At 33.2% G+C, this 25688-nt stretch overlaps 2 protein-coding genes across 3 annotated transcripts; one reads left to right on the forward strand and one right to left on the reverse strand.

Annotated features, from left to right (window-relative positions):
• The first annotated feature begins 712 nt into the window (after positions 1-712).
• LOC123692442 lies at positions 713-21375 on the forward strand. 2 transcript variants are annotated; one of them, XM_045637186.1, is made up of 14 exons: positions 713-919; positions 10937-11029; positions 12495-12636; positions 13436-13576; positions 14024-14192; positions 17345-17459; positions 17617-17733; positions 17914-18109; positions 18258-18423; positions 18526-18643; positions 18763-18883; positions 19226-19405; positions 19845-19929; positions 20019-21375. In XM_045637186.1, exons 2-14 carry the CDS (start codon positions 10963-10965, stop codon positions 21183-21185), a joined length of 2784 nt encoding a protein of 927 aa, XP_045493142.1. In that variant the 5' UTR covers positions 713-919; positions 10937-10962; the 3' UTR covers positions 21186-21375. The 2 variants fall into 2 exon arrangements, with proteins under 2 accessions (XP_045493142.1, XP_045493143.1); XM_045637187.1 differs by having other exon boundaries at positions 713-914.
• Positions 21346-25067, reverse strand: LOC123692443 (ruvB-like helicase 1). Its single transcript, XM_045637188.1, has 10 exons — positions 24830-25067; positions 24363-24491; positions 24029-24203; positions 23596-23798; positions 23163-23331; positions 22813-22904; positions 22575-22681; positions 22378-22480; positions 22207-22298; positions 21346-21821 (listed from the first exon to the last, which is right to left on the reverse strand). Exons 1-10 carry the CDS (start codon positions 24968-24970, stop codon positions 21662-21664), a joined length of 1371 nt encoding a protein of 456 aa, XP_045493144.1. The 5' UTR covers positions 24971-25067; the 3' UTR covers positions 21346-21661.
• Positions 25068-25688: the final 621 nt, after the last annotated feature.

Raw genomic sequence — 25688 nt, forward strand, 5'->3', positions numbered from 1 at the left:
GCTACGAATCAATAATCTTCTTCTTCTTCTTCTCTTAATTAATTGCTCCACCCAATAAAAAGGGACTTCGCCAATGTTCAGTATACATGGGAGAGACAGGACTCAAATTTCAGCCAGTTAGACTTGTTCGGTTGTGACATTTAACATTTGGAACTGAGTGGGAAAATGCAGAAATTTTGATCAATAATCTTATAATGAAGGTGAGACTTGATTACTGTTATATGTACCAAATTTTAATTACAGGATATCCCTTCGAGAGAAAAGTAATAAAGAATTTATATATTTAAAGCTAATCAGTAAAATAAATTGGAAATAGAAGCAGCAATCATTATGATGTTACATCGGAATTCGGAACCACAGGTAATTACAAGGCATAAGACTGGTAATAAAGGTTGTACAATAACTTATAACCGCTCATAATGCATTGAGTTATTATAATGTTATTTATTACAAATCACTTTGCAGTTACGTTAGTATTTATTACGTGTTTGCTTTTGAAAAAAAAGTGGTGGTGTTAGACTGTTAGACACATTTGCATAAGGTTCCAGTAATTTAATAGCCGTTACGTGGATGAAGCGGAAAGAGGAAGTATACCGAATAACATCAGCCCAAACAACTAAACAATACCAGCAAGGCAGCAACCAGATCACTGATGTAACCGCCAAAGTGTAGGGGGAAACCACTTTTCTCTTGACTCTTGAGTTTCTCCAAGCGGCGCGCGCGCAGTCCAACTCGCAACGGCACACCGTACGTATCCTCATTGAAGCTAAATTTGTTCCGATACAACCGAAATAATACGGTGTTGTTGTGATAAATATATTTGTGTAGATTGTGATTAAATATTGTTGAATACATCGATTGGTGTACAGTGTACGGTACCAGTTCTCGAGTCGCCCAACCGTATCGGAATAACTGTGAGGTTTGTTTTGTTTAATTAATATTCTTTGAGCGAACTTTGCGTAGTCAACAACATTTTACTGTTGACGATAGTTTATTACCACTGTTCTATATCTTGAAACTATACTATTTTCACAATTTGCATATACCTACCGTAAATCAAGCGGGAATTCACTTCACATTTGCGAATATTTTCATTAGTTATAACTTATTGCTAATGACTAAAATCTATGTTAACTAGATAAGTATATTGACAAATTAATCTAAATTTGAGTTGTAAACTATGAGTTTTTAAATGCAATTTTTTGCATTAACGCATCTGAAAATAAATATGTAGGTACCTACTTAGATAAGATTTATCAACCCGGGTTCCCAACCTGTAAATCTAGAAGAGCAAGAATGTAATATTGGCGGTATCTGCAAAGTGGAAAGACTCAGTCAACTGTTCTTAAATTAATTACATATAGGTAGGTACCTATCGTTAAAAAATTGTAAATCTTAATATCTTTTTAAAATCTCAAACATGAGTCGGTTCATAATTACTTTCTATAAGTCGTACAAACAATGTTATATGGAAGCTGGAGTCAGTACTATAAAATACTGAAGAAATCTGGCAAACGTTTTCGATTTCACAATAGGTAGGTACAAAAAAAGAGCCCTAACTATACCTATTCGATATACCTAAAATCTTAGAAATTACTGGATTGACTTCAATTCTTTCACTGTTGGATACCTACCTACGTAGGTATAATAGACTAAGTATATTTAGGACGGACGTAGCTGGAGACTGCTAGATAAGATATATATAATTAGTATAAAATAACTTTAAGATAATTACGTAATAACCATAATTTTCCGGTCTTTATTCTGCATTTAGCTTGATGTAGAGTTGATTCAAATAATTTAATTGGTAGATAACTACCTATAAGCATAAGCTTATAATAGGTACAATTAATATCGCCAAGTGAAGTTTCATTAAATAATATAAAATACAAAGAACGAAATCTGCCGATATAAAGCCAAGCATAAGAGGATATATTATAGCTGCATAACGATGCAAATCTAAATTTCAAATGCACTTTAGAGGCTTGTTATATCTTTATTTGCCATCTTTCTTATTTTCTCCTCCGGTGAGCAAACTCATATGGAAGTACCAATTAATGTTTACAGTAAAAAGAGTGTACCTTATCTGGTACATGACAACACTACCGATATGCGGATGTGATGTCAATGATAAGCTGTTTAGATCTGTCTTCTCTTGGTTAGTTAGAACAGGAGAATATTTTACAATGAGAAACACCTACAGAACCTTTTTAAATATTACTTAATATTTTCATTGTCATAGTAAATTGATTTTACAATGTAAAAATGTATGGTAAAAGAAGTTACCTATACCTTCGTTACGATTTATATATTTAATTCTAATGAAGTTTTTTTAATAATCAAGGTCGAGAACAATTACAGCAATAGGAATTTAAATGAAGGACAGTCGCAAAATTTATATAGGTACTTATATTTTAATTTATTAATTTATATAATCCTGTAAACCTTCGATCCATATATTAGAATTCAACGCGCTGTTTAAAATGTAGGTAATACATTTATTAATGAATGTAATGGCATTCCATTACATTCAATCATGATAACTTGACCATATACCTAATAAGTTACAAGTAATGGTAGCGAAATCCCTGATCTAAATAAAATGCATTTTATAACTAGTATACCGTAGAAGAATTACAATAATTTATACTGTCATATCAATAATTAATTTCTAGGGACAACACACAACTCAAATATCGATATTCATTAATAATTTCGATTATTATTTTCTCTACTTATTACTCCACGATATTTCGTATATCTGCATCACCAAATCGAAACAAAAAAGCACAACTTTGAGGGATCTTACTGATTTTCGTAACAAAAGGTTGCAATGCAGGACGCGCGAGTCAGTTTTGTTGATTATACATATTATGTAATTGAAAGAAACCATTTATTTATATTGTATATTATTTTCGGAATGCTTAATCCATAATTATGGCAATCAAATACCAAATGTTTATTTAATAACTTATTGATTATTGTCCCACAAATGCACAGCTACTTAAATCAACTGCACTTTAAACCGTAGTACACGTACTTTCGTAAATCCAACCTAATTGATACAGTGCTACACGCATTGTTTCGTCACAACTATCGGCATTCACAAAGTGCTAACAATTGCCTCGAGTTGCGTACATACAGCCTTTTTTGTGCGACTAACATTGCAGCAACTTACCTATTGTATGAAGGAAGCTGGCTCAGAACCCGGGAAATATGCGCCTGGGTTACAATGTGTGTTGCAAGCGGACAATATTCTATTGCTACTTATAATTATAGGTCATTAACGTCTTATTTATTTATAAATTATTGTTCTTGCATGCTCCTTTAACAATAGACAATTAATTAATATTAATTTTTATGCGTTACGACTCCCCGTATGGGAGTATGTGTGCTATTTATTATTTCGTATTATTGAAATCATTGAAATGTGCCATGTCAATGACAAAATAACCAATGAGAACCTTCGTATTTTGAAAGCGTGAGTTAAATAAATTTGGCCTTACGCACTAAATATTTTTGTATGTTTGAGTTTTACAATTTACATAATTTTACATCTACCTAAGTGAAATTTTCGAGTTTTTGAAGGCTACGATGATGCATTTGATTCATTTTATAAAATTGAAGTTTTTTATAAAATAAACAAGAAATATAAAAAAATATGTTTATTAAGTACTAAAGTAAAGTCTGTCATTACAATATGATAATTATTTATATGTGAGTCTTGTACTTATTATTTATTAACAATGATTCATCAGTGCAAACAAAAGCCTGTCTGCACCGCTGTGCTTTCCATTCCTGCATTATAAGTGTGTCTATATCTAATCTCAATTGTTGAATAAACACTTCCTCTTTATTTTTAACATACAATATCATTGTAGCCTCAGCAATCACAAGTTTTACTTTAAATCGCAACACAATGGGTTTATGTATCTTACGTCAATTGCGCAATATGTGTAATGTTTTCTTTCCTTATTTACATGACGTAATAGTATATCATCGATTGATTATTTTATGTAAATATTATACAATTTTGGTACCTAATTCTTATTCAGATGATATACGGCAAGACAAATTTATTCGATTATTAGTTAGAATTAAATACTTAATTGGACACTTAAAGGGCAATAATATATATCCCAATATTCCGTACAATTATTGTAGTACCTATAACTAACCAATAAAAAGTTATGACCTCAAGCAATGATGTAACACGGGCACCGTAAAACGCACCACTCGGATCAATAACGGTATAATCTGCTTTCACTTTACGACTGAATGCAGCTAAGTATTAAGTAATACACCCTTAATTTTCCTTTTGGCATAATTAGTTTCGGTGCGACCGAAACCAATGTTGCATTTCGATACAATCCATACTAATATTATAAATGCGAAAGTAACTCTGTCTGTTACTCAATCACGCATCGCCTTAACTAGTAAACCAATTTGCATGAAATTTGGTATATTTTGATACCCGAGAAAGGTTATAGGATAGGTTTTATCCCGGAAATCCCACGGGAACGGGAACTATGCGGGTTTTTCTTTAACTGCGCGGGCAATGCCGCGGCCGCGGGTGGAAAGCTAGTTTTAATATAAACTAGACTCTAGAGTCGATAAACATTCAAGATATCGTGACAATGTTCTTTCAATACAAATAATACATAATTAATTGCGATTTCTATTGTTTAATTGACAAATATATAATATGTATATCAAATAGATATGATAAACAGTTTCGTAATTTATAAATTATATGATACATATTATTATTTGACTGATGCATTCACTGCTTTCACTCACGAGTCGTGGTGTAACTAATACTTAATCTGTGGTCGTGGTGGACGACGCGCCGACTATGAAGTTAGGGTCAAAACATTTAAATTGAATTAATTACGCATATTACATGAGAACAATTTCTCTTCTATCAGTCCAACTAAACTTGGATATAAAAACATTCGCTTTCGGATTAGATATAAGTATAGGCATTACCTGCATATTGCAAAATAGGAAAAAATAGCTATGAAGTAAATGCATTCATACAAAAACAGTTCATATTTTATTCGAGTGTTAATTAACAGGTAATAAACTTATTACTGATCATTAATAAACAATGTCGTAACGAAAATGGACTGTGTAGAAATAAACAAACATATTGCATTTTCCATACAAGGATAATTACCTTGAAAACCTAATTTTAGCCATTTTAATATGTAGATATACCTAGTCAAAGTCAAAAAGCAATGGAAATATTCAAAGTGAGACCGCCATTGACCCTATATCGTGATCCGAACAATACAAATATGTATTACTATGCAGTATTTCACAAGTAATACCCGACCTTCCGAACACAGCTTTGAACTTTCAAATGCAAGTTTAAGCTGTAAAGCTGAGTGAAAGTCCTGCGGCTTACCATCGCCGTCACGCGTAATCGTGTTGGTAATTAAATTATGAGTTGGATACAGAACAATTGTTATAGTCAAAAAATTAAATCAAAATAGCAAAACAAATCGAGTCGTGTCGAGCTCATACTTCATCTTCTAGTGTTACTAGGTACTCTACCCCGATCCTCGGTTTGTTAGTAAGCCACCGATGCAAATGCTTCCACTATTTAATTATGAGGAGTATGTAGGTAGCTAACTACAAGAAGGAAATAGAAGAAAGTTCCACGTATTTTTCTAAACATCGAATATTCAATTTTACCCAAAATGACCGTATTTAAAACAAAATCTATCTATAAATAAAATACGGGCGATATACGGCATAACTAATATTAGGTTTATTTATAAGTATTTTCGCTTTCCACCAGCAAACACTTTCTCTGAATAATTAGCTTCATTAGAGACATTTGAAGTACCGACAAAGGAACAATAAGAAGTAATTTTTAGTAATTAAGTACATAGGTTAGCGCGGAGTATCTACCGTATTTTTTGAAAATTGTTCTGTTTTGAAAATTGATTTGAAAATTTGAAATTTGTTCTATTTTCAATAAAAAAAATCATTAGAAATTTTAACTAAACTTTAAAAACGGTAGACAGATATAATATGATCTGATTCTGTGCATTTACATAAATTAATAATAAATAGAAATACAGATACTAAAATGCCAAGCTTTGTCTTCTATCTGGGTAGGTATGTACCAATTTTTTTTTACCATCCTCAACATTCCTGCATAATTCGACACATTGAAATTATCCAAGTGCGTTTTATATTAAATAGACGAACAAGCACGCGTATTTTTCCATTTTTTTTTTAAATTTTAACTGAACACTCACCAGTGCTTTGTAGGTATATTATGCACATCATATATTTAATATAATAAAGAGTTTTCTATACAATACTTTATACATACAGTATTTAAGACTTTTATTAATTTATCAACTTTATCAGTACAGATGTATCTTACTGATAAATAATAATATAACATAAACGATGGATGGAACGTTATCAGCTGATTACGTCCAAGATTTAGGTAACCGTGGTCCATGATGTCACCGCATATTATATTATTATGAAGTCTCTTTGCAAATTGTCGAGATATCTTTTATAAGGATGTATGTAATTGTGTGGTCCTTAAATTAATTGTACGATAACATTTTATGTATTGTCAGGTATTTTCAAGTGTATTGGTGTAATGAAATACAGTTATTATATATTTTATAATGTAGATGTAGAATCATTATATTTTGTAATGCTCCTGCATCCTAGTATTTGTTCATATCAATTTAAACAATCGTAGACATTCGATTTTTTACAATTAGCACTCAATGTAACCAATACTCGGACATAAAATATTATATTGCAGTTGACCCGAAATATCAGTTTCTGTGTCAACGATCTATTCCGTAGGAAGTTTACTGGATATAATATCAAATTCAATATTGTTAGAATCCGAAAAGCCGACGAGCCATGAAATTAAGGTCGTTTTACCTCCACTGCTGTTCGGGTCAGTGAATACGATCGACATGGCCGACATGTTTGATTGCAAATAATCCGTAGCCAATCAAAATAATACCCTCATATAAAATTTATTGTTATTAGAAACTATTTTCTCTATCAACCAGACTCTCTCCAATCTAATTGTTATTGAAAACTTTATCTGTAACAATTGGATTAGAGAGTAAATGTTTACGTTCTTTGTGGAATTACACAATGTTGTTAATTAATATAAAAGACCTATAGGCAAATAGGTAATAATCATGGTTTTACAAACTTTGGCAACATGTTAATGACAACAATAAACCATGTAAATTGAAAATTGTTATAAACATACTTATTAATTATCTTTAAATGGTCGGTCTGTTTATTTATTAAAAGTAAATAAACAGTTATGGTTTTATAATATAAAACAAGCCAAGCCACAAAATACGCTAGTCTAGGACCTAGTTAATTAAGTAACAATTGAATTGATATAAGATATACTACCTAAAACTTTGTGTTTCGTATTTTTCTTATTTACCATTGATTCTGTTCCTGTTTAGTTCAGCCTATACTTAATGTACCTACCTGGCTTTAGCGGTTAGTCGATTTACAATTATTAGAAGAATCTAAGGCTATAATTATTAAGCAATATAGGTAAATGGGCAAGTAGGTAATTACTTGCAGGTAATTGGACATTACTCACAGTAATTCCCCACTCAATGAATAATTATTAAATTAATTAACAGGGAAAATTGTAAAAATAGACCTAACGTTTTCAATAAACAATAATTGATTGTGTGACCATTAAAATGCCACAGGAAACATATAGATAAAAAAAATTTGCAGTTAAACCTGTTAATTTTTTGATCGTACCTACCAACTTATATGCAAACATGTTGTACTGATGTAGAGCAATATAATAATATTATGTTTTTTGTTCTTGCTGGTGAGTGACATTTAATTAATATCTGGGGGCACGGTAGTGCCCCCGCCAAGACGAGCAAAGCGAACAAGCGAAGCGCACGGGCACTACCTACCTTTTCTCGAAGCGCTTCGACGTTTTTTTGAACCCTCATAACTTGGGTTTGGATTATGCTAGATCAACAAAATTTTCGGGATATATTGCCAATAGCGGACTTATTGAAAATATTAAGTTTTAATTACATTAGCTTTTATACTTCAGATTTTATTTATATCTAAAAAACGCTAATTTCGTCACTGACTCACTGATGATCATCAAAATTCTTAAGGTATTTCCTAATGTCCTAGAAAGCTGAAATTTTGTATGTAAGCTAGTATTAGCACACAAACAACAAAAAAATTATAAAACTTGTAACTTTCATCCCCCAACCCCTTAAACTAGGGAATGGGAGTTTGTATGAGACCTGTAATTTTAAATTAAATTTTGATGACGCTAGAGGTCTAATCTAATAATCTAAAACTTGGTTCCCCTAGATATATATATGCATAGGTACTCCTTGTTAAAAAAAAATTAAAAATTTAACCGACACATAAAATTTTGTTACAAACAACTTACAAAAAGAAATGAAATCCCACCAAAAACATTTTCATGTAAAATGTTGCCAAGACGATCCCATATGACTCGCACTGTCAAAAAGTTATCAGATCTCATGTAGAGCCAAGCTTCTAACACTACACGCCCTAACTCTACAAGGCCTAACTTCACAAACTCTACACCTTAGTCAAAATATGTGGCTTGGCCGTTCGTTACTACAAGAACTATTGTATAACACAAAAGTAATGAACAGTGAATTAATTAATTTTTCACCTTACGCCGATGTGAATGTAGCGAAATGAAATGAAACTCTACAAGGCCTAACTTCACAAACTCTACACCTTAGTCAAAATATGTGGCTTGGCCGTTCGTTACTACAAGAACTATTGTATAACACAAAAGTAATGAACAGTGAATTAATTAATTTTTCACCTTACGCCGATGTGAATGTAGCGAAATGGCCAAGCCACATATTTTGACTAAGGTGTAGAGTTTGTGAAGTTAGGCTTTGTAGAGTTAGGGCGTGTAGTGTTAGAAGCTTGGCTCTACATGAGATCTGATAACTTTTTGACAGTGCGAGTCATATGGGATCGTCTTGGCAACATTTTACATGAAAATGTTTTTGGTGGGATCTTATTGACATGAATTAAAAACAACGATTCGTTTTACAAAATAACTAATAAGTAGGTAAAACTATATTTTTAAATGACATTTTAATAAATAAAATTAAGAATTTAAAATTACAAAACATTCATACAAATAAGATAAACTCATACACAGAGTTCCACACTAAAATATAAATTTTACAACACTGTATAGTTATAATTGTGCAAGTTTTTCGCTAACATTCTTATGCAGTGCAGCAGACTGGTTGCTTGCAGACGAGGTTAACCTTAATACCGTCGCGTCGTCGGCCTTTCGTTTTGCTAAACTATATTGTCGTCAATGTTTTTCAATTGCATAATAAATTCAAAAACAAATCAAGAATTTAATAATTATTAATTACCTATAATGTCGCAAAATAATTAATTTTCCTGTTTATCTTGTTGAGTCAGAGTAATGTACAATTACTTCCTCAGTCTCAAAAAACGTATAGGTACCTACAAATATTTAATACAACTTGTACTTTATTATCCTGTGATTCGAAGCACGTGACATGTATTTTAGTGGCTCTATAATAGAGACTATCTATTAAATTGTCGTAAATAATCTAAAAATAGCCTATTGTCACATATTCATTTAAATGTATGATTCAGCTAGTGTTAGGTAGATCAATAATTTGTTGTACCTATGTTTAAATATAATGGAATAATTACCTATCATTGGTTCTCCGTTTCATTTTGCCTGATATGTAGAGTAAGGGTAGTTTATACAGTTTTAAATAATCTGTCGTTACAATAATATTATGAATATCAGTAAGAATCTAATCGATTTCTTAAATCTTACAAGATTGGACTAAGAGAAAAATAATAAGAAACTAATTAATTTGAGACATTTCCATTCAATTTAGCATGCAATTCATTTAAATTTCTCTATAAAAGCGTAACTCATTTATGCACTTAAGATTTTGGAAAGAGAAAGTTTCGACAGTTGTGTTATTTGTAGATTCTGCTTGACTCACCATTTTTGAATAAACTAAGTTCACTTATCTTTATACGGCAATCTTTGTCAGGTTTCCGTAATTGTAAAATATAATTAAAAACTACGTAATGAAACGTGTTATATAGGTAGATATGTAGTACGTATGTTCACATGAGAAATTCAATAAAAACCTATAAGCGATTGTATTAACTGTTAATGTTTCAAAATCTCTAGAAGAGATATTAGGTACAAGCAACGCCTATACTATGTTCCCGCAATAAAATATTTAAGCAACAATATATTTTCGAAACAATAGAAAACGTGAAAAACTAACAAAGGGATTAAAAGTAGACCACGTTCACATTTCCTCTCGCGTGTATTGAAAAAATTGGTCACATGACTGTTAAGCAAGATTTAACAAGTTTTAATGAGGTTGACAAAACCTAATACTTGGTTCTTCGAGACAATGATTTTCACAATATTGAGTAAGGTATCTGAATTATTGTAAAAAAGAATGAACACAATATTTCTGGTTAACATTTAAAATTTAATTCGTTCGTGAGTTTGTTATGATGTATTCAAAAAAATTAAGTACCTACCTTCCTCAATGAAAATAATCATGTTTTTCGAATGGATTTTAACTTTTAAGAAAGCTCAAAGCATAATAAGCTTCTTTGTCATCAAATAAAATTGAACATCCAAAGATGGCCAAACTAGCAATCTTCCGTACATTGTTATTTCGCTATTCCTTAACAAACTTCTAATAAATGCATAATTTGCAACAAGATAGAGAAAGTCGAAGTCAACTCAATCTTTTTTAATCAAATTCAATATGATTAGTTTTAAATTGTGACCAAATGTGTACATACGAATTTCACATAATCATAATATACTTACCTACTTACATATTATTTGTTTAAGGTGTTCGTGAATGCCGGGCCGCATGGATGGCGACGCACGTATGGCGCTCGATCGCCTTAATACTAGCTCTCACAACTCTAGTATTAGCTAAATGTAAGTCTTCATCAATTTTAAAACATATAACATATTTAGAATATTTTATAGAAACAAAATGAAAATTTAATATAGCGACACTATTACATACCATTTAGTGGAAGAAATTACAGCCATCCAACTAGCAAACATCAAAAGTTGGAAAATATCGAATGAAGTAGGTACGAACCTGGAACTTGGATCATATACTTACTAATAAAATTATGTGAAGTCGTAAAACATGTATGTAAATGTAAATAATATGTTAACAAATATTTATATAACATATTTTCACGCTATTTATGATTGTGCCACTGTTGTAATAATAAATAATTATCAATTCGCTGATTTCTTAAACAAACGAAAGTTACTTTTTTGTATATTTCACACTTTATTGTGTTCTTAACAATTACTTTGTAAGATAAATATTGTAGGTACATTAAAATGTGTACTTAGTCCTATCATGTATAATCAAAACCCAATAATATATAAAAAAATACTATTAGGGTTAACTTATTACCTACCTACCTAAAGAAGTAAATAATGTATGTTGCAATCTACTTTACGTCCACAATACCGAGAAAAATTAACTATCCAAGACCCAGTTGTAGAGATGCAACGAATAGTTGTTTGGCCGGATACCGGATACCGGATGTTCGGCCTGACCAACAGCCGAATGTTCGGTATCCGGCCGCCGAATATTCGGCCGACGGCATTTTGAGTTTCGTAGGTGCGTGTCGCGCACCGGCACGCCGCCTGTGCAGTGCAGGTTTTGACTTGTTTCGAAGTGAACGTTCGCGCGGTCAGTTCTTGGTAGAGACACTTTTATCGTGTCAGTGAAAAAAAATTTCGTTAAAAATAATAAAAAGCTTCAATTACAACTGTGTCTTTATTTCGATTCTATTTATAAAATCTACCAATTTTACTATCCGGTATCCGGCCTGATAGTACATTACTATCCGGTATCCGGCCGGATAGTAAAATAGGGCCGGATAGGCCGGATACCGGATAGGAACCGAATATTCGGTGCATCTCTACCCAGTTGTTACCAACTTCTAAGTCGCAATAAAAAGCTCTAAAGTTTCTCACCATTTACGCCGGCCGCGGCTGGGAGAGGCTTGCTTTCGTTCAGAGTAGGCCACACGTTACTTACGCCATACAATGCCCTACAACATTGGATCAAGGCCGACAAAAAGCCTCAGTCTTTAAGGAATTCAGGTTACCTAGTGTCCTCCGTTCTTGATTTGAATTCAATGACAGACGCTTGTGATCACAACACGTGGCTCGATTATTCGGAGTCGAAATCCTTGACCTACAGCTTGATTCTATTACTTTAGTGAATGCTATGAATTAGTTTATACCTGTTTATACTTTAAATGGATTTAACAAGGTTCTAACACATTTTTTGTTGACAACTTTGAAGTAACAAACATCCAAAGCGGTCTCGCTATATTCATTAACAAACTATTGTAAATTCGGGTCAAAGATGCAGAATTAGAAGCATGGCGAGGAGCAGGGCCGCCGGTGTCGGCCGCACAGGAGGCAGAAGATGAAAAACGTGATGTGGAAATGCTGGCAGCTGTCAGGAACTCAATCAAGCAATGGGAAATAAAAAAGTCGCGGACTAGGTAATATTACAAAATATTTCAACTCATACACTATTAAACAATAACAATGGGGTATACACATAACTGACACCTATTTGCTATTGTCGTAAATGCAAACATCGTTAAAACTACAACAGTTGTCTAAAAAAGTACTTTATAAGTGTTTTCTCTTAGACAAGCACCTACCGACACTTTACCAAATGGTTAAACGATGTTAAACATTTCAACCTTCTGTGCTTGTAAGCCATTCAATAATTACGGTATAAGTAAGACCATGCTATGCCTACATTTAACTGAAAGTCTAAGTAACGTGCTGAAACCTCTAGTTACCTTACGTAACCCAGTAATTAGAAAGGCAAGTGGTATATATTATTTCAACAACATCTTTGGGACATATGAATGCATTTTATCTAAAAGTTAATCATGCTTTCACTGAATTTCGCCCACACCACTTTCTATTGTGAAAAATTAATTTCGCAGTGGAGTGTGATTCTAGTTCCCTTCGTATGAATAGCTCACGATTCTCACGAATCTTTGTACAGAAGACTGAAGAGTGCAGATAAACTAATAATGTGAAAGCATTAGGTATTAGCTCGCGAAATGTCTCGCTTTGATCAATGTTGTGATATTTATCAGTTGTTGTTATTCATAGCGTGCTCTCAAATGCTCATTTCTAATCGTAACTGTAAAATTCTATGAAGTAGAAATTTTCTTATCTACCTATTAAGACTCGAATACGTTTAACAAAGGCAGGCGATAGGCAATAACATGTTTAGAAAATCTAAGTAAGATGATAAATAAAATGTTATTAATTTTTCAGAACTAAGCGATCTCAAGGCAGCGTTTGTTATGGTGAATTTGGATGCTTCGAAGATGCTGGACCTTTTGCTTACTTGGAGACTCTGCCGAGTCCGCCGCAAGAAGTCGGGACTCAATTTCTTTTATATTCCACTCTTAATAGGTATTCTATTTATTTTAAGCATAGACAGGTTAACGAAGTCCATGATATAATGGGCAGATGTATCTTAAGTTTCATGGAATAATTTTCAATGTTGTAACAAATTTCACACACAATTTTAGTTTCCCACCATCAGTTCAGTTAATTGCATTTTTAATGAGATAAGAACGTTACGTATCATCTCTTCCAGACATCCTGATGGTCCCCGTCCGATTAGGGCCCTTCTGGCCTCCTCCACTCAAGCGACAGCTCAAACCGAGGTTCGTGGTCCCCGTCAAGGGGGGACGCCCTTGTGCATGTCGCTACCAGGGTGAACCTTCAGTTCACCCCCGCGTCTGCGTTAAAATGTAGAAGCCCTTCTGCCTAACATTGAGAAACACCTTACAAAAAAAAAAAAAAAAAACCCTGATGGTCAAAACAATACATAAATATTAGATTTTCACATTTTAGGGGTGACCAGCCACTCCTCGCGGTATCAGCCAGCAACATGTCAGCCGCGTGGGGCTGGGCAACCCGCGCGTTCGATGCGGCCCGCCCCACACGCGTGATCGTGCACGGCTTTGGGTCCAACTGCGATAATGTGTGGGTGTACGAGATGCGATCCGCTTTGATGGCTGTTGTGAGTACGATAAACTACATATTTTAAATAATATGTAAGTATATTGTAATATAATATATGTTGTTGAGTCGATGGCTACCTATTGTAATTTGTAACGCCGATCATTTGACATTGGATAAGGAATGACATTAGATAAGGTACAACTTTCGTATGGTATGTCATCCAACAAAGATTAATTGCAAAGGATCCGGGAGAAAATCTAAAAGCAGTAAGTCAATAATGTAAAATGTTATGTAAAAGTACTAGCGGTCCGCCCCGGCTTCGCCGGTGGTACATATTATGAAAAATAGATGTTGGCCGATTCTCAGACTTACCCGATATGCACAGAAAATTTTATGAGAATCGGTCCAGCCGTTTTGGAGGAGTATGGTAACTAACATTGTGACACGGGAGTTTTATATACAAGATTATGTATTTTTATTTCTTCTTATTTTAATTTTTAAGTAACTATGTACATAAGTTCAAATAAGTAAATAATTTTAAAAATATTTTTTCCTGCTGTTTATCTATACATAATTTATTAAATCTGTAGAAGGGTCAATTCTGTACATTGAAAATATTGAAAAAATAAATAGCAGTGTTACTGGATCGAAACCAAAACCCAAATTTGTAATTAAAAAATTTTTCGTCTGTCTGTCTGTCTGTCTGTATGTGAAGACATCACGTGAAAACTAACGGTTCGATTTCGATGAAACTTGGTATAATTATACCTTATTATCCTGGGCGTAAAAAAGGATACTTTTTATCCTGGAAAAATACGTAGAAAAAAAATTAATCTTAATTTTTCAGTTTTATCCATAGACGTTGTTCTGTAGAACCGCGAACACACGTTGTGTATTATTATAGGCCTAGCCATATTTGGGTCCAATAGATATTTATAAGATGTCATTGTCAAAGTTACTCAAAATGGAGAAATAAACCATCCACGCGAAGACCGACATCCGCGCGGACGGAGTCGCGGGCGAAAGTTAGTAAACAATATAAATAACCATTAATCAATAGTTAATGTAATAATGGTTAATTTTTGGTAAAATATTAAATTCTATAAAATTATTAGCGAATACAATCATTTACGATTGATTTCGCTGCCAAAAAATAATGAACTATGAAACTAACTCCAAGCAATAAATTAATGAAAATTCAAAATTCAAATGCAAATTCAAAATATTAACTTTAACATTAAATATCAAAGGGACAGTAATATATTAAATTGAATATTAAATCAAAATTCAAATATTAAAGGGGACACTACGCATTTGAATTGTATTTAATTTATTAAGCGGGGCTAGTGGAATATTCAAAATAAATTTAACAGTGATTTGTTATATGGAATGTGGATAACATAACTGAACTGCGACTTAGAAAGCATCATTTTCAAGATGGCGCCCTCTGGGTGTCGTAAGGGAATCATGACGTGTAAGAGCGTTTTCACATTGTCCGGTCCGATATCGGATATCGGGCGCCGATAGCCGATATCCGATATCGGAGGCTAAGTAAAATGTATGATATAAGTACCTGTCTTTCACATTATCCGGTCCGATATCGGATATCGGAGCCAACACCGATATTCCCGTGAACTATCGGACGATAATGTTCAGTGTTACCAACTCAATTTTCGAAAAGGTAGTATACCAACAGCAAAAAAGCACTAGTTTGTGTATTTTCAGTCATTTCTAGGCGCTAAATGTAAAAAAAAATCCTTTCATTTACTTTAAACCTTTTTATTAAGAAAACATTCATTTAAGTATTTAAAGGCGTTAAAAATACTATTTTTACGGGAGCTATTTTAATACCGTCCTATAATATACGGCAATTGGCTGAACTGAAGTAAACAAAAATATCTATATCTTTTTTTACGTCTCAAATATAATAAATACAACAAATAAAATTTTTTATTATAGTTTGCCATGATGACCAGTGTTGACCACCTTATGATTTTTCGGGTGATCTACTGATTTTTCAAATAGGTACTAGCTTGGAAAGAAAGGTGTAGTTATAATATTTGTTAAATACTACCCAGAATATTTTAAGAAAGGAAAAGTAAATTTGCATATTATGTTAACGAGGTATCAAAATATACTGCACTTTCCAACATGTACAATAAACCAACAAAAATAGTATGACATATTTTAGAAGAAACTGACGAAATAGTTAATGGAGAAACAATTTTATGACATTCAAGAATTTATTACAATGCGGAATCTGTGACAACGAAGAATTAGTTTAGTTTAATTTATTTCGTTTAATATTTGCACTCCCAGATAATAGGTAGAATGATGTACATTCTACCTATTATTTATAGGTATAATATATATATTATTATTAGCACTATAAAATTGTAATAACAGCACCTACATTTGTAAATGTAATTTGAATTTATATTTGCCAGTTTCGTCGCTTTAATACTGAGTTGAATTTTATTTTATTTTATTTGTTTATGAACATAACAGTCGTACATGATTTAATATAAAAAAGTTCTAAAATTCACTACGACCACACAACATGTTCTATTATTAAAAAAAGAAAAACAGCATATAAAAAAAACAAGCCTCACAATGAAATTGAATATTGTGTGATTGAAACTAGATTCTGACTCTGCAGAGGGTACAAATCCAAACTCCGCAGTCAGCAGATTAAACCGGTTTGAAAAACATAGTTTATTTATTACTATTTATTTTATTTAAAATAAAGTTTATTTTTTGTAACATAAATGCATCCACTGTTTTTTTTTTAATTCTCCATATATCTACTTTTCCAGTTTCTGGCAACACTCATGATATCGGGACGATATTATCGGATAATGTGAAAGGGCAAATTGTGTCCGATATCGGATATCGGCTATCGGCTTCCGATATCCGATATCGGACCGGACAATGTGAAAACGCACTAAGGGTGAAAAAAATAATGGTCGTTCAAAATTGCTCCACTCCTGTTGGTCGTAGCGTGATGATATATAGCCTATAACCTTCCTCGATAAATGAGCTATTTAACACAGAAATAATTTTTCAAATCGGACCAGTATTTCCCGAGATTAGCGCGTTCAAACAAACAAACTCTTCAGCTTTATAATATTAGTATAGATTTAAGTTTTTATTTACTAGCCTACGGAAGTTCAGAGAAGTCAAATCAAGTTATATCTTTTCTTTCAACAGGAAGAATGTAATGTAATTTGCGTAGATTGGGAAGGAGGAGCTTCAATGCCAAATTATTTAAGGGCTGCGGCTAACACGCGATTGGTGGGCAAGCAGCTAGCTATGCTGCTACAAGGTACATCCACAAAAACTTACCTACTAACTAAAAAACTTTCAATAAAAAGAAAAAAAGAAATATGGACGTTGATTAAGATCTACGGCTATTAATTCCAAAATGGTTCCATATTTATCAATTAATCAACATGCTTTAATACGAGTATGTAATATTTCAGGTTTAGCTGAACACATAGACGTCAGATTCGAGGACATCCACTTAATTGGTTTCAGTTTGGGTGCACATGTGGCGGGTTTTGCTGGTTCCGAGCTAAAGAACATAAGTCGAATTACAGGTGAACAAAACTGATCTATGATTTCCAAAATATATTACTCATTTTAAGTAGAATGAGGAAACGTATTATTTCGTAGCTTTTTTCCTGAATAATACTTATCACAACAATAAATAAATTTTATTTAGTTTCAGTAGTTCTTGTTTAATACATAACTAAATCATATTATTTTATTACTTTAAGGCCTCGACCCAGCCGGTCCACTCTTCGAGTTCCAAGATCCCAGAGCACGTTTGGACAAAAATGACGCAAAATTTGTAGATGTAATACACTCTAATGGTGAGACGTTAATCCTGGGAGGTCTCGGAGCGGCTCAGCCGTTGGGTCATGTAGACTTCTATCCGAATGGTGGAAGGGTTCAACATGGGTGCTCTAATTTGTAAGTTTAATTCGAAATATACACTTTATTTATTAGGTACTGAATAATACAATTTATTTAAACCCATATAATATGTAATAGGTAGCAAATTTACGAAGTAAAATGCTATAAAAAAAACTTAATAGTCTTACCTTATCTTTTATTCCAGGTTCGTTGGAGCAGTATCTGACTTAGTGCTGCCCTGGGCGGCCGCTTCTGCTGAAGGTAGATCTTTATGCAACCATCGCAGAGCATACAAATTCTTCACGGATTCAGTTTCACCAAAATGTCATTTCCCTGCTTTTCCTTGTACGAATTACGACACATTTTTGGAGGTAATATTATAGTCATTGTTTTCAGCAACGTTTATATTGATCTTGTTAGAATTTTTCGCTTATTTTTGTTGCTGTTATTAACAATGTAAATAATGTTTCTAGGGTAGATGTTTCCCCTGTAACAGTGAGCGAAGATGTGGCAATATGGGCTATTATGCAGACCGATCGCTTGGAAGAGGACAATTATATTTACTAACGAGGGAAGAGGAACCATTTTGTGGTATGTGTTCAATGCATTTAAATAACAATATTATAGAAGTCCGCTAGTTGGATAGTCTACAAATACATAAAACAATAATAATAGATTTGATTAAATTCAAACATGTTTATTTTTTGTAGCACACCAATATCACGTAGAAGTATGGGGAGGAATAGAGGCAAATGAAAAACCAAATTTCGGACGAGTCACTCTGACGCTCCATGGTGATTCAGGGTTGAACGAATCTTTCCCTATGACAAAGTAAGTTTGTAAAATGTTTTTTATCCTTCCTTCCCTATTTAATCAGTAAGTTGTTTACTTGCCAACACCTCCTAAACAGGTCAGCTATGACTCTTTTGTTTATAACAATAAATATTTTTATATATACCTTTATTTCTTGTCAATCTTATCATGGCTCCATTGTGTTAGATTTCCGAGTGATTTTTTTATTTTTTTTATTGTAACCGGAAATCTGCAGTCGATCGAATTTTGGTCAATGTAGGTACTCCTGTAGTTAGATACTAGGATACACTGCCCAGAATATCAGCAACTCACTTATTAAACAGTGTTATAATTTGGTTATAATATTAACTTTCCAAACAGACGCGAAGAAAAATCCGGCTCACGCGTATCCCGCTGGACGCGCGTGCTCGTCCCGCACCCCGCGCTCGGCGTACCCCTACGCGCTACACTACACTACGCACCATATGGAGGCTGGTTAAGCGCCGGCGCGAAACGCGTGCACCTTGATAAGCTGCTTATTACCGATAGTTTTGGCAAGACGTGAGTTAATTCATTTGATTTCAATTCTCAATTTGCACAGACGATGAATGGAAAGATCACGTTTTTAAATACTTTGTAGTACTATTAAATATGGAGAGGTGCATCAGGTTTCATTAAATATATAAAAACTATAATGTCTGTATATGTTTAATTATAATGATTATTCAGGAAGTTATAGTCTCAATGCTGTGTAAATAAAAAGTCATGGTATATCATTAAACTAGCATATGAATAAAAAATTAATAATACATAGAACCTTTTAACGATAAGCATGATTGTTGATAGCCTTCAAGCAAAAACTAATAGGTATTGCTAAAAACACAACAAGCTTTTCAAGTTTTTTTATTATATCGAAAGAATTAATAGTGTGTCAATAGCAACATTTAACATTTTTATCAGCCTTGCGATTCAATTATATTTTTTTTCTTTTGTTTTTCAGTTCTTCATTTTGTAAACTACTTTGGCTAGTCACGGACGAATCGATTCAGTTGCCCTTATATCCAGGAGATTGCGAAATAAAAGAGGTATGCATTATGTTATACAAAAATTACTAAAATTAAATATAGGTAAATACCAGATTGTAATACTATAATATTATGTATTTGTTTTTCAGATTGACGAAATAACGAACGAAACAAACATAGAACAAGACGTAATTCTGAGGGAAAATGTAACCAAAATAATTGGCGACGATCCCCACGATAATGAACTACCAGAAGAATCTCCACAGCAACCATTTGCTCTTATTGACAGTGATTATGAATGGGAGGAAGCCACTGACACGGGTCGAGCCTTCGGAATGACTAATACTAAAACAGCACCTAGTGGTCTCATTGAAATAGCGGAACCCGTATTGAGACCACGTAACAGAAAAACTCCAAGACAAAGATCAGATAACCCTGATGAAATTCACGAAATATCTGAACCGCTATTAAGACCTACACAAGCCCCCAGATCGACAACCGCGCCTCCTCTACGAAAAGCTAAAAATTACGACGTTTCCACGACTCCAACAAACGATGAAATAGACATTAAGGACGAAAAGGAGGAACAAGGTTTTGCAGTACAGTTCCTTCCGGCGAGACTGGCGTCATTTATATCAAGAGCGGAACGCTACGCCAGAGATACTCTCCTGCCTTTAGTATCGGCTTATGCGCCACGACTTCCAATTTTCGGTTCTAGAGAATTACCCAGGACGACCGCCCGGTATATTCCCACGGAAGAAATAAATGTCACCAGTTCTGTACCTGTACCTACACCCACGTTAGAAATGAAAATTGAAATGCTACACACGATGGGGCCACCGGGAGAGAAACGAGAATTTGAAACGCCTGAAGATCCCGACATACCGGTAGTGATATCGACAACTACGACTTCTTCGACAACAACAACCACCACATCCACAACAGAAAAAATAAGAGCAGCACCAACTGAAATGTTACAAGTTGTTGCAGGACCGTCAGTATCGACGAGCACTGCGTTACCACCAGTAGCATTGCGTAGCGAAGGCAAGAAGATCGTTATAGTATATCCCACAAATGCAAGAGAGGAAAAGAAAATTCGATCCCACTCATATCCCGAAGAGATGCAGTTCGAAGCTCTTTATCGACATACTGCGGAACCGACAGGAGTGAGAGTCGATCTACCAACGTTCTCCCCACCGACTTCAACAACACCAAGTGCTGTATCGCCGGTTAAAAGATCGGTCGATTCTCGATACATACCGATACCTTTCCTTAAGAATTTGAACATTAACGAATCGGACGAAAGGAATAAGTAGCTGTAAATATTGAAGTTTAGTTTAGTCTTGTACAGATTGTTTTGTTTGCGTCAACTTGCTTGAACGAGATGTGTTAGTTATTTGTATAAAAGTATGAATTGGAAGGAATGATCAATATTTCAGCCGAATTGAATGTGTACATAGATTAGAATAAGAGACATTTTTTATATAATTAAACTTATTTATTAAACAACTGTTTCATTGTCGTCTAACATAACACATTTGGATTAACATAAAATGAAATGACATAAAAATAAATCACAGTTCCTTAAATGTAAACAAAACTGCACTTATGCATAAAGCTTTCGAACATAAAGCTATTTCAGTTAAAGTATTTTATTGCCTTAGATACAAAAAAAGAGTACAAAATAGATGTTTTTCAACGGCAACTTGTCTCACCTTGCAAAGTCGGCTTCGCAAAGCTGTGCACTAAAGACTCCACGCTGTGAAAGTATCCTAACATTTCTTATAGCGGTTTACTTCATGTATTTATCGGAATGTTGTGTGAGGATACGTGCGGAGGACTTGGCGTCGAGGAACAGCGTGTGCACGCCCTCGATGTGTGCGGGCGTGATGCGGGTGGAGCCGTCCGCGCGGGACGATAGAGCCGCCGGCGTTAGCAACTGGGCCGCGTACCTGAATGAAATAATTGTATGATCCAATAGGTATATTGTTATGGTTAAGAACCCTATATGTTATACTACTGATTCATTCGGTTAAAAATTCGACTATAGGAAAAAGAACCGCTGCCAGTTCACTACTGTCCAGAAAAGCCAAGTCCTTTTTTTATAATAATAACATGTCCTGTTCGTGTTTTCCTTTTTGATTAAATCCAAATCAAAATTACTTTTTATGATTTTTTACATTAATTTAGATAACATATTAATTTAATTTGTGCACTATAAGCAATTTAACTGTCCGGCAGTCTGATATTTTACTGTCTAATACAGCACGTCACAATTTAATATGACCCTTTTTACACTTTACAAACAATTCAATTATTCTTTTTTATCAAAATTACCTGAGCGTGCTGTTAGCACCAATTTCTGATAATGCAGCGAGAGCGTCTTCGTCAATTGCTATACCTTCGGTTGCTGCTCTAAGTTTCAATATCTGTGAAAATTATTAAAATGGGTTTAGGATAAATGAGAACAGTACATAACAAAATAAAATTGTATATAGCAACACATACCTGCAATAATTCAGCTTTATTGTATGGTAATGTCCTAATAATTAGAAGTCTATCTAAAAGGTCTAATGGTATTCCATGTGGAGAGATTATATCTTCAGTTCCTCTGAAAATAAAAATAGATATTATTTTAATAAATGTTTAAAGTAAGTTATACGAAAAATCTTCATTGATGAATATGTCTTCATAGAATAACAAACCTTATTTGACAGCGCCCCCTATTAGTTGCGAATATAACTATAGGTGCGATCGCGGATTCTAACGCACGATGTAGATAGGTGAATGTTTCTATATCTAACATATGGACCTGGAAGATAATTTAAATCATATATTAGACTTAAGAAATAAAAAATAGCACATGAAAACTGAATCATAAATTTAAAGTATTTAGATATGAAAAAATAAATTTCATATTCATATCTTATTGGTACAACATACCTCATCAATGAATAACACTCCAGGTACTAATTCTGCTATTCCTTGGTCTATATATTTGTTTACTACTTTATTTATTTCTTTTCTTAACTTGTCTGAAAACAATGAATATCTATGTTAGATTCAACTGTCAATAACTCAATCATAAATGAGAAAGTTTTGGTTGAGCTAAAAGTTGTGCTCGCTCACCCAAAATATAACTTGATATGACAAAATATATAAATCATGATATTTTAACACACATCAACATGCTCTATTTTAAATATTTTCATTTATATAATTCATTGTCTAATATTAGCTTGATGCATAAAACAGTTGAATCAATCAAGTATCTTGCTTTCATATAAACATACCAGTAATTTCCGTCTTTTTCGGTTTCATTAACTGTCCCATCATAGACATAATGTCATGTCCACCTTGAGGCCTGGCATTGGCACAGTCCAAATCATGTAAGGTCACATCTTGTACAACTTCCTTCTTTTTGTGTACATCACCTTTGGGCAATGGTACATATTCCTCTGCCTATAGATATTAAAAATTAATGTATTACTAAATAATCAGATAGAACAGAGAAAATATATAAAAAATGTGGTAACAATGATTCAAAATTGCTTAGAAGAAGTCTAATTAAACAAATGAATATTTGTTTGAAATACAAAAACATTGAATAAGCAGGGAATTTTCAAATAATTAAATTAATGGTAAAAAAATTTCAATTCAAAGTCTCAATCGCTTTTATTAGAAAACAATAGAAAAATAAATGTGTTCAGTATGTTTAAAACTTACTTCCAAATCAAATTCAGTAGCGAATGTATCACTTCTGCCTTGTCGTTTCACAGCCCCAGAGTTTGCTTCTATATAGATAACATCGCCCACTTCAACCTTTTCTTTTTGCAACGATTCATAGATAGTGGGATCCAGTTTCAACTGTTTTGTACCTTTGGCGGTTTTTAAACCGATTATAACATGGGACACTGTTTTACCATAACCTGGATTAAGGAATAATAATTATAAGATAAAGTTACTATAAATATCAATTTTTCAAGATAAAAAAATAAAGGAATAAGTGTAAGTCATGATACAGATACGAAAATTCAGGATTTTCACCAGTTATGATCACAATTAGAATTTACAGGTACAATATTAAATAATTTTATCATATCCCCAAATAGCAAGGTTACTAAACCTTCATAGAATATAAAATATATTTGAATTATACCTCCAGCAGGGTTTTCTGTTTCAACAGGTGTAAGTTCAGTAACTTCGCCTTCATAAACTTCTTTAGTTTCTCTGATACGCAGACCTATTGCTCTACGGAAGTTTTCCATCAGAACCTCTGTCTTCTTAATTTCTGTGCTGTATACTTCACTTCCAACCATTGGACAGAATGGTACCTAAATAATAATGTTATAATATTTACAATGTATTGAAGCATGAAAATCACACTCAATTAAAATCATCTTGCCTTGACTATCAGACTGATTTAATTTTATATACCTGAGCAGCTAAATATTTTCAACAGAATAAAATACATTCATGTATAATGTATATACCTTATTTCCTAGCTCCTGTGCTATAGCTAGCGCTATAGCGGTTTTACCAGTGCCTGGTGGACCAGCCAACAGTAATGCTCGTCCAGCCATTTTTTTACTCCTGATCATATCAACCACTATTCCAGCAGCCTAAAAACATTACAATTAGAAGTTGTTTAAAATAAGGAATGAGGCAGACAGTTGTACCAATGTTCATGTAATTTAAAAATATTATGTTCATGTTATCTAGGATATTATGTTCCAAATATCAATACATTAGCTGCTCGCCGTAGCTTTCTTTTTTAGATAGACAAAGATAATGATATGAAAGAGGAATAGATATAAACAGCACCATAGTAACGGAGACCTAACCTCAAAGTTTGATCAATAACATTCAATTTCAAAAAGACAATACTAGATTCTTAGGTATTCAGGATAATATTCAGGTAAAATTGAATAAGAGTTAATTAAAAACATCGTCCTCTTACCTCTCTTGCCGATTCTTGGCCCACGAGACCGGCTGCCATCTGAATGGGTACACCATTTTCATCTAAACCAAGTCCCTTTATATGGCTATGTGCTGATATTCTTTGAGTTTTAGCAGTGCTTTTTACTTCTTCGATCTTCATTTTACCAAATTGTTAGTATTTAATGATTTATGCTGGAAAACTTTTTTAAACCACCACCGCTACAACAACAACGCGAAACGAAAAATCTAATCAAATAACAATGCTGCCGGCTATTTTTTTTTTTTTAATAATTTATTCATAACCATGGATACAAGTCCTTCAGTCGCAATCTATTTTTGCTCTGTGTCGCAATCTTCAGTGTTACCAACTCTCAAAAATATTTATCCCTAAAGTTTGTGTCAAAAACCCCTAAAAACGCCTAAATTATTCAGTTGTCCCCCTAAAAAAACATACAAATATAAATTCATGATGATTTAGAAATAATATGCTGTAATATGTTTCAAAAGTCTTTTTATTACAAGTTATTTAATACATAAAATATTTCGTCTTCATCTGAAGATTCAGCGTTTTTGAAATCATACATGTTGAATAAATTTAACATTTTATTGGATGGATTAAAATATGTTGTACAAGATCCACCATTTCGATTTGATAATGTAAATCGGACCATCATGATGCTTTGCAAAATTTTATTTAATTACGTACTGGATGTCGCTATGAGTCGCTAGGTCAAGAAATAAATATTAAAACTAGTTATGTAATTATCAATTTAAAAATATTAAACAGTCAAAAAAAAATCCCTAAAAATACCCCTAAAAATTTCAGACCCCTAAAAAATTCCTATCTCACTTATTTACCCCCTAAATCTGGGGGAAAA

Source organism: Colias croceus, chromosome 6, assembly GCF_905220415.1.
Source record: "Colias croceus chromosome 6, ilColCroc2.1".
Classification (NCBI taxonomy): Eukaryota; Metazoa; Arthropoda; class Insecta; order Lepidoptera; family Pieridae; genus Colias; species Colias croceus.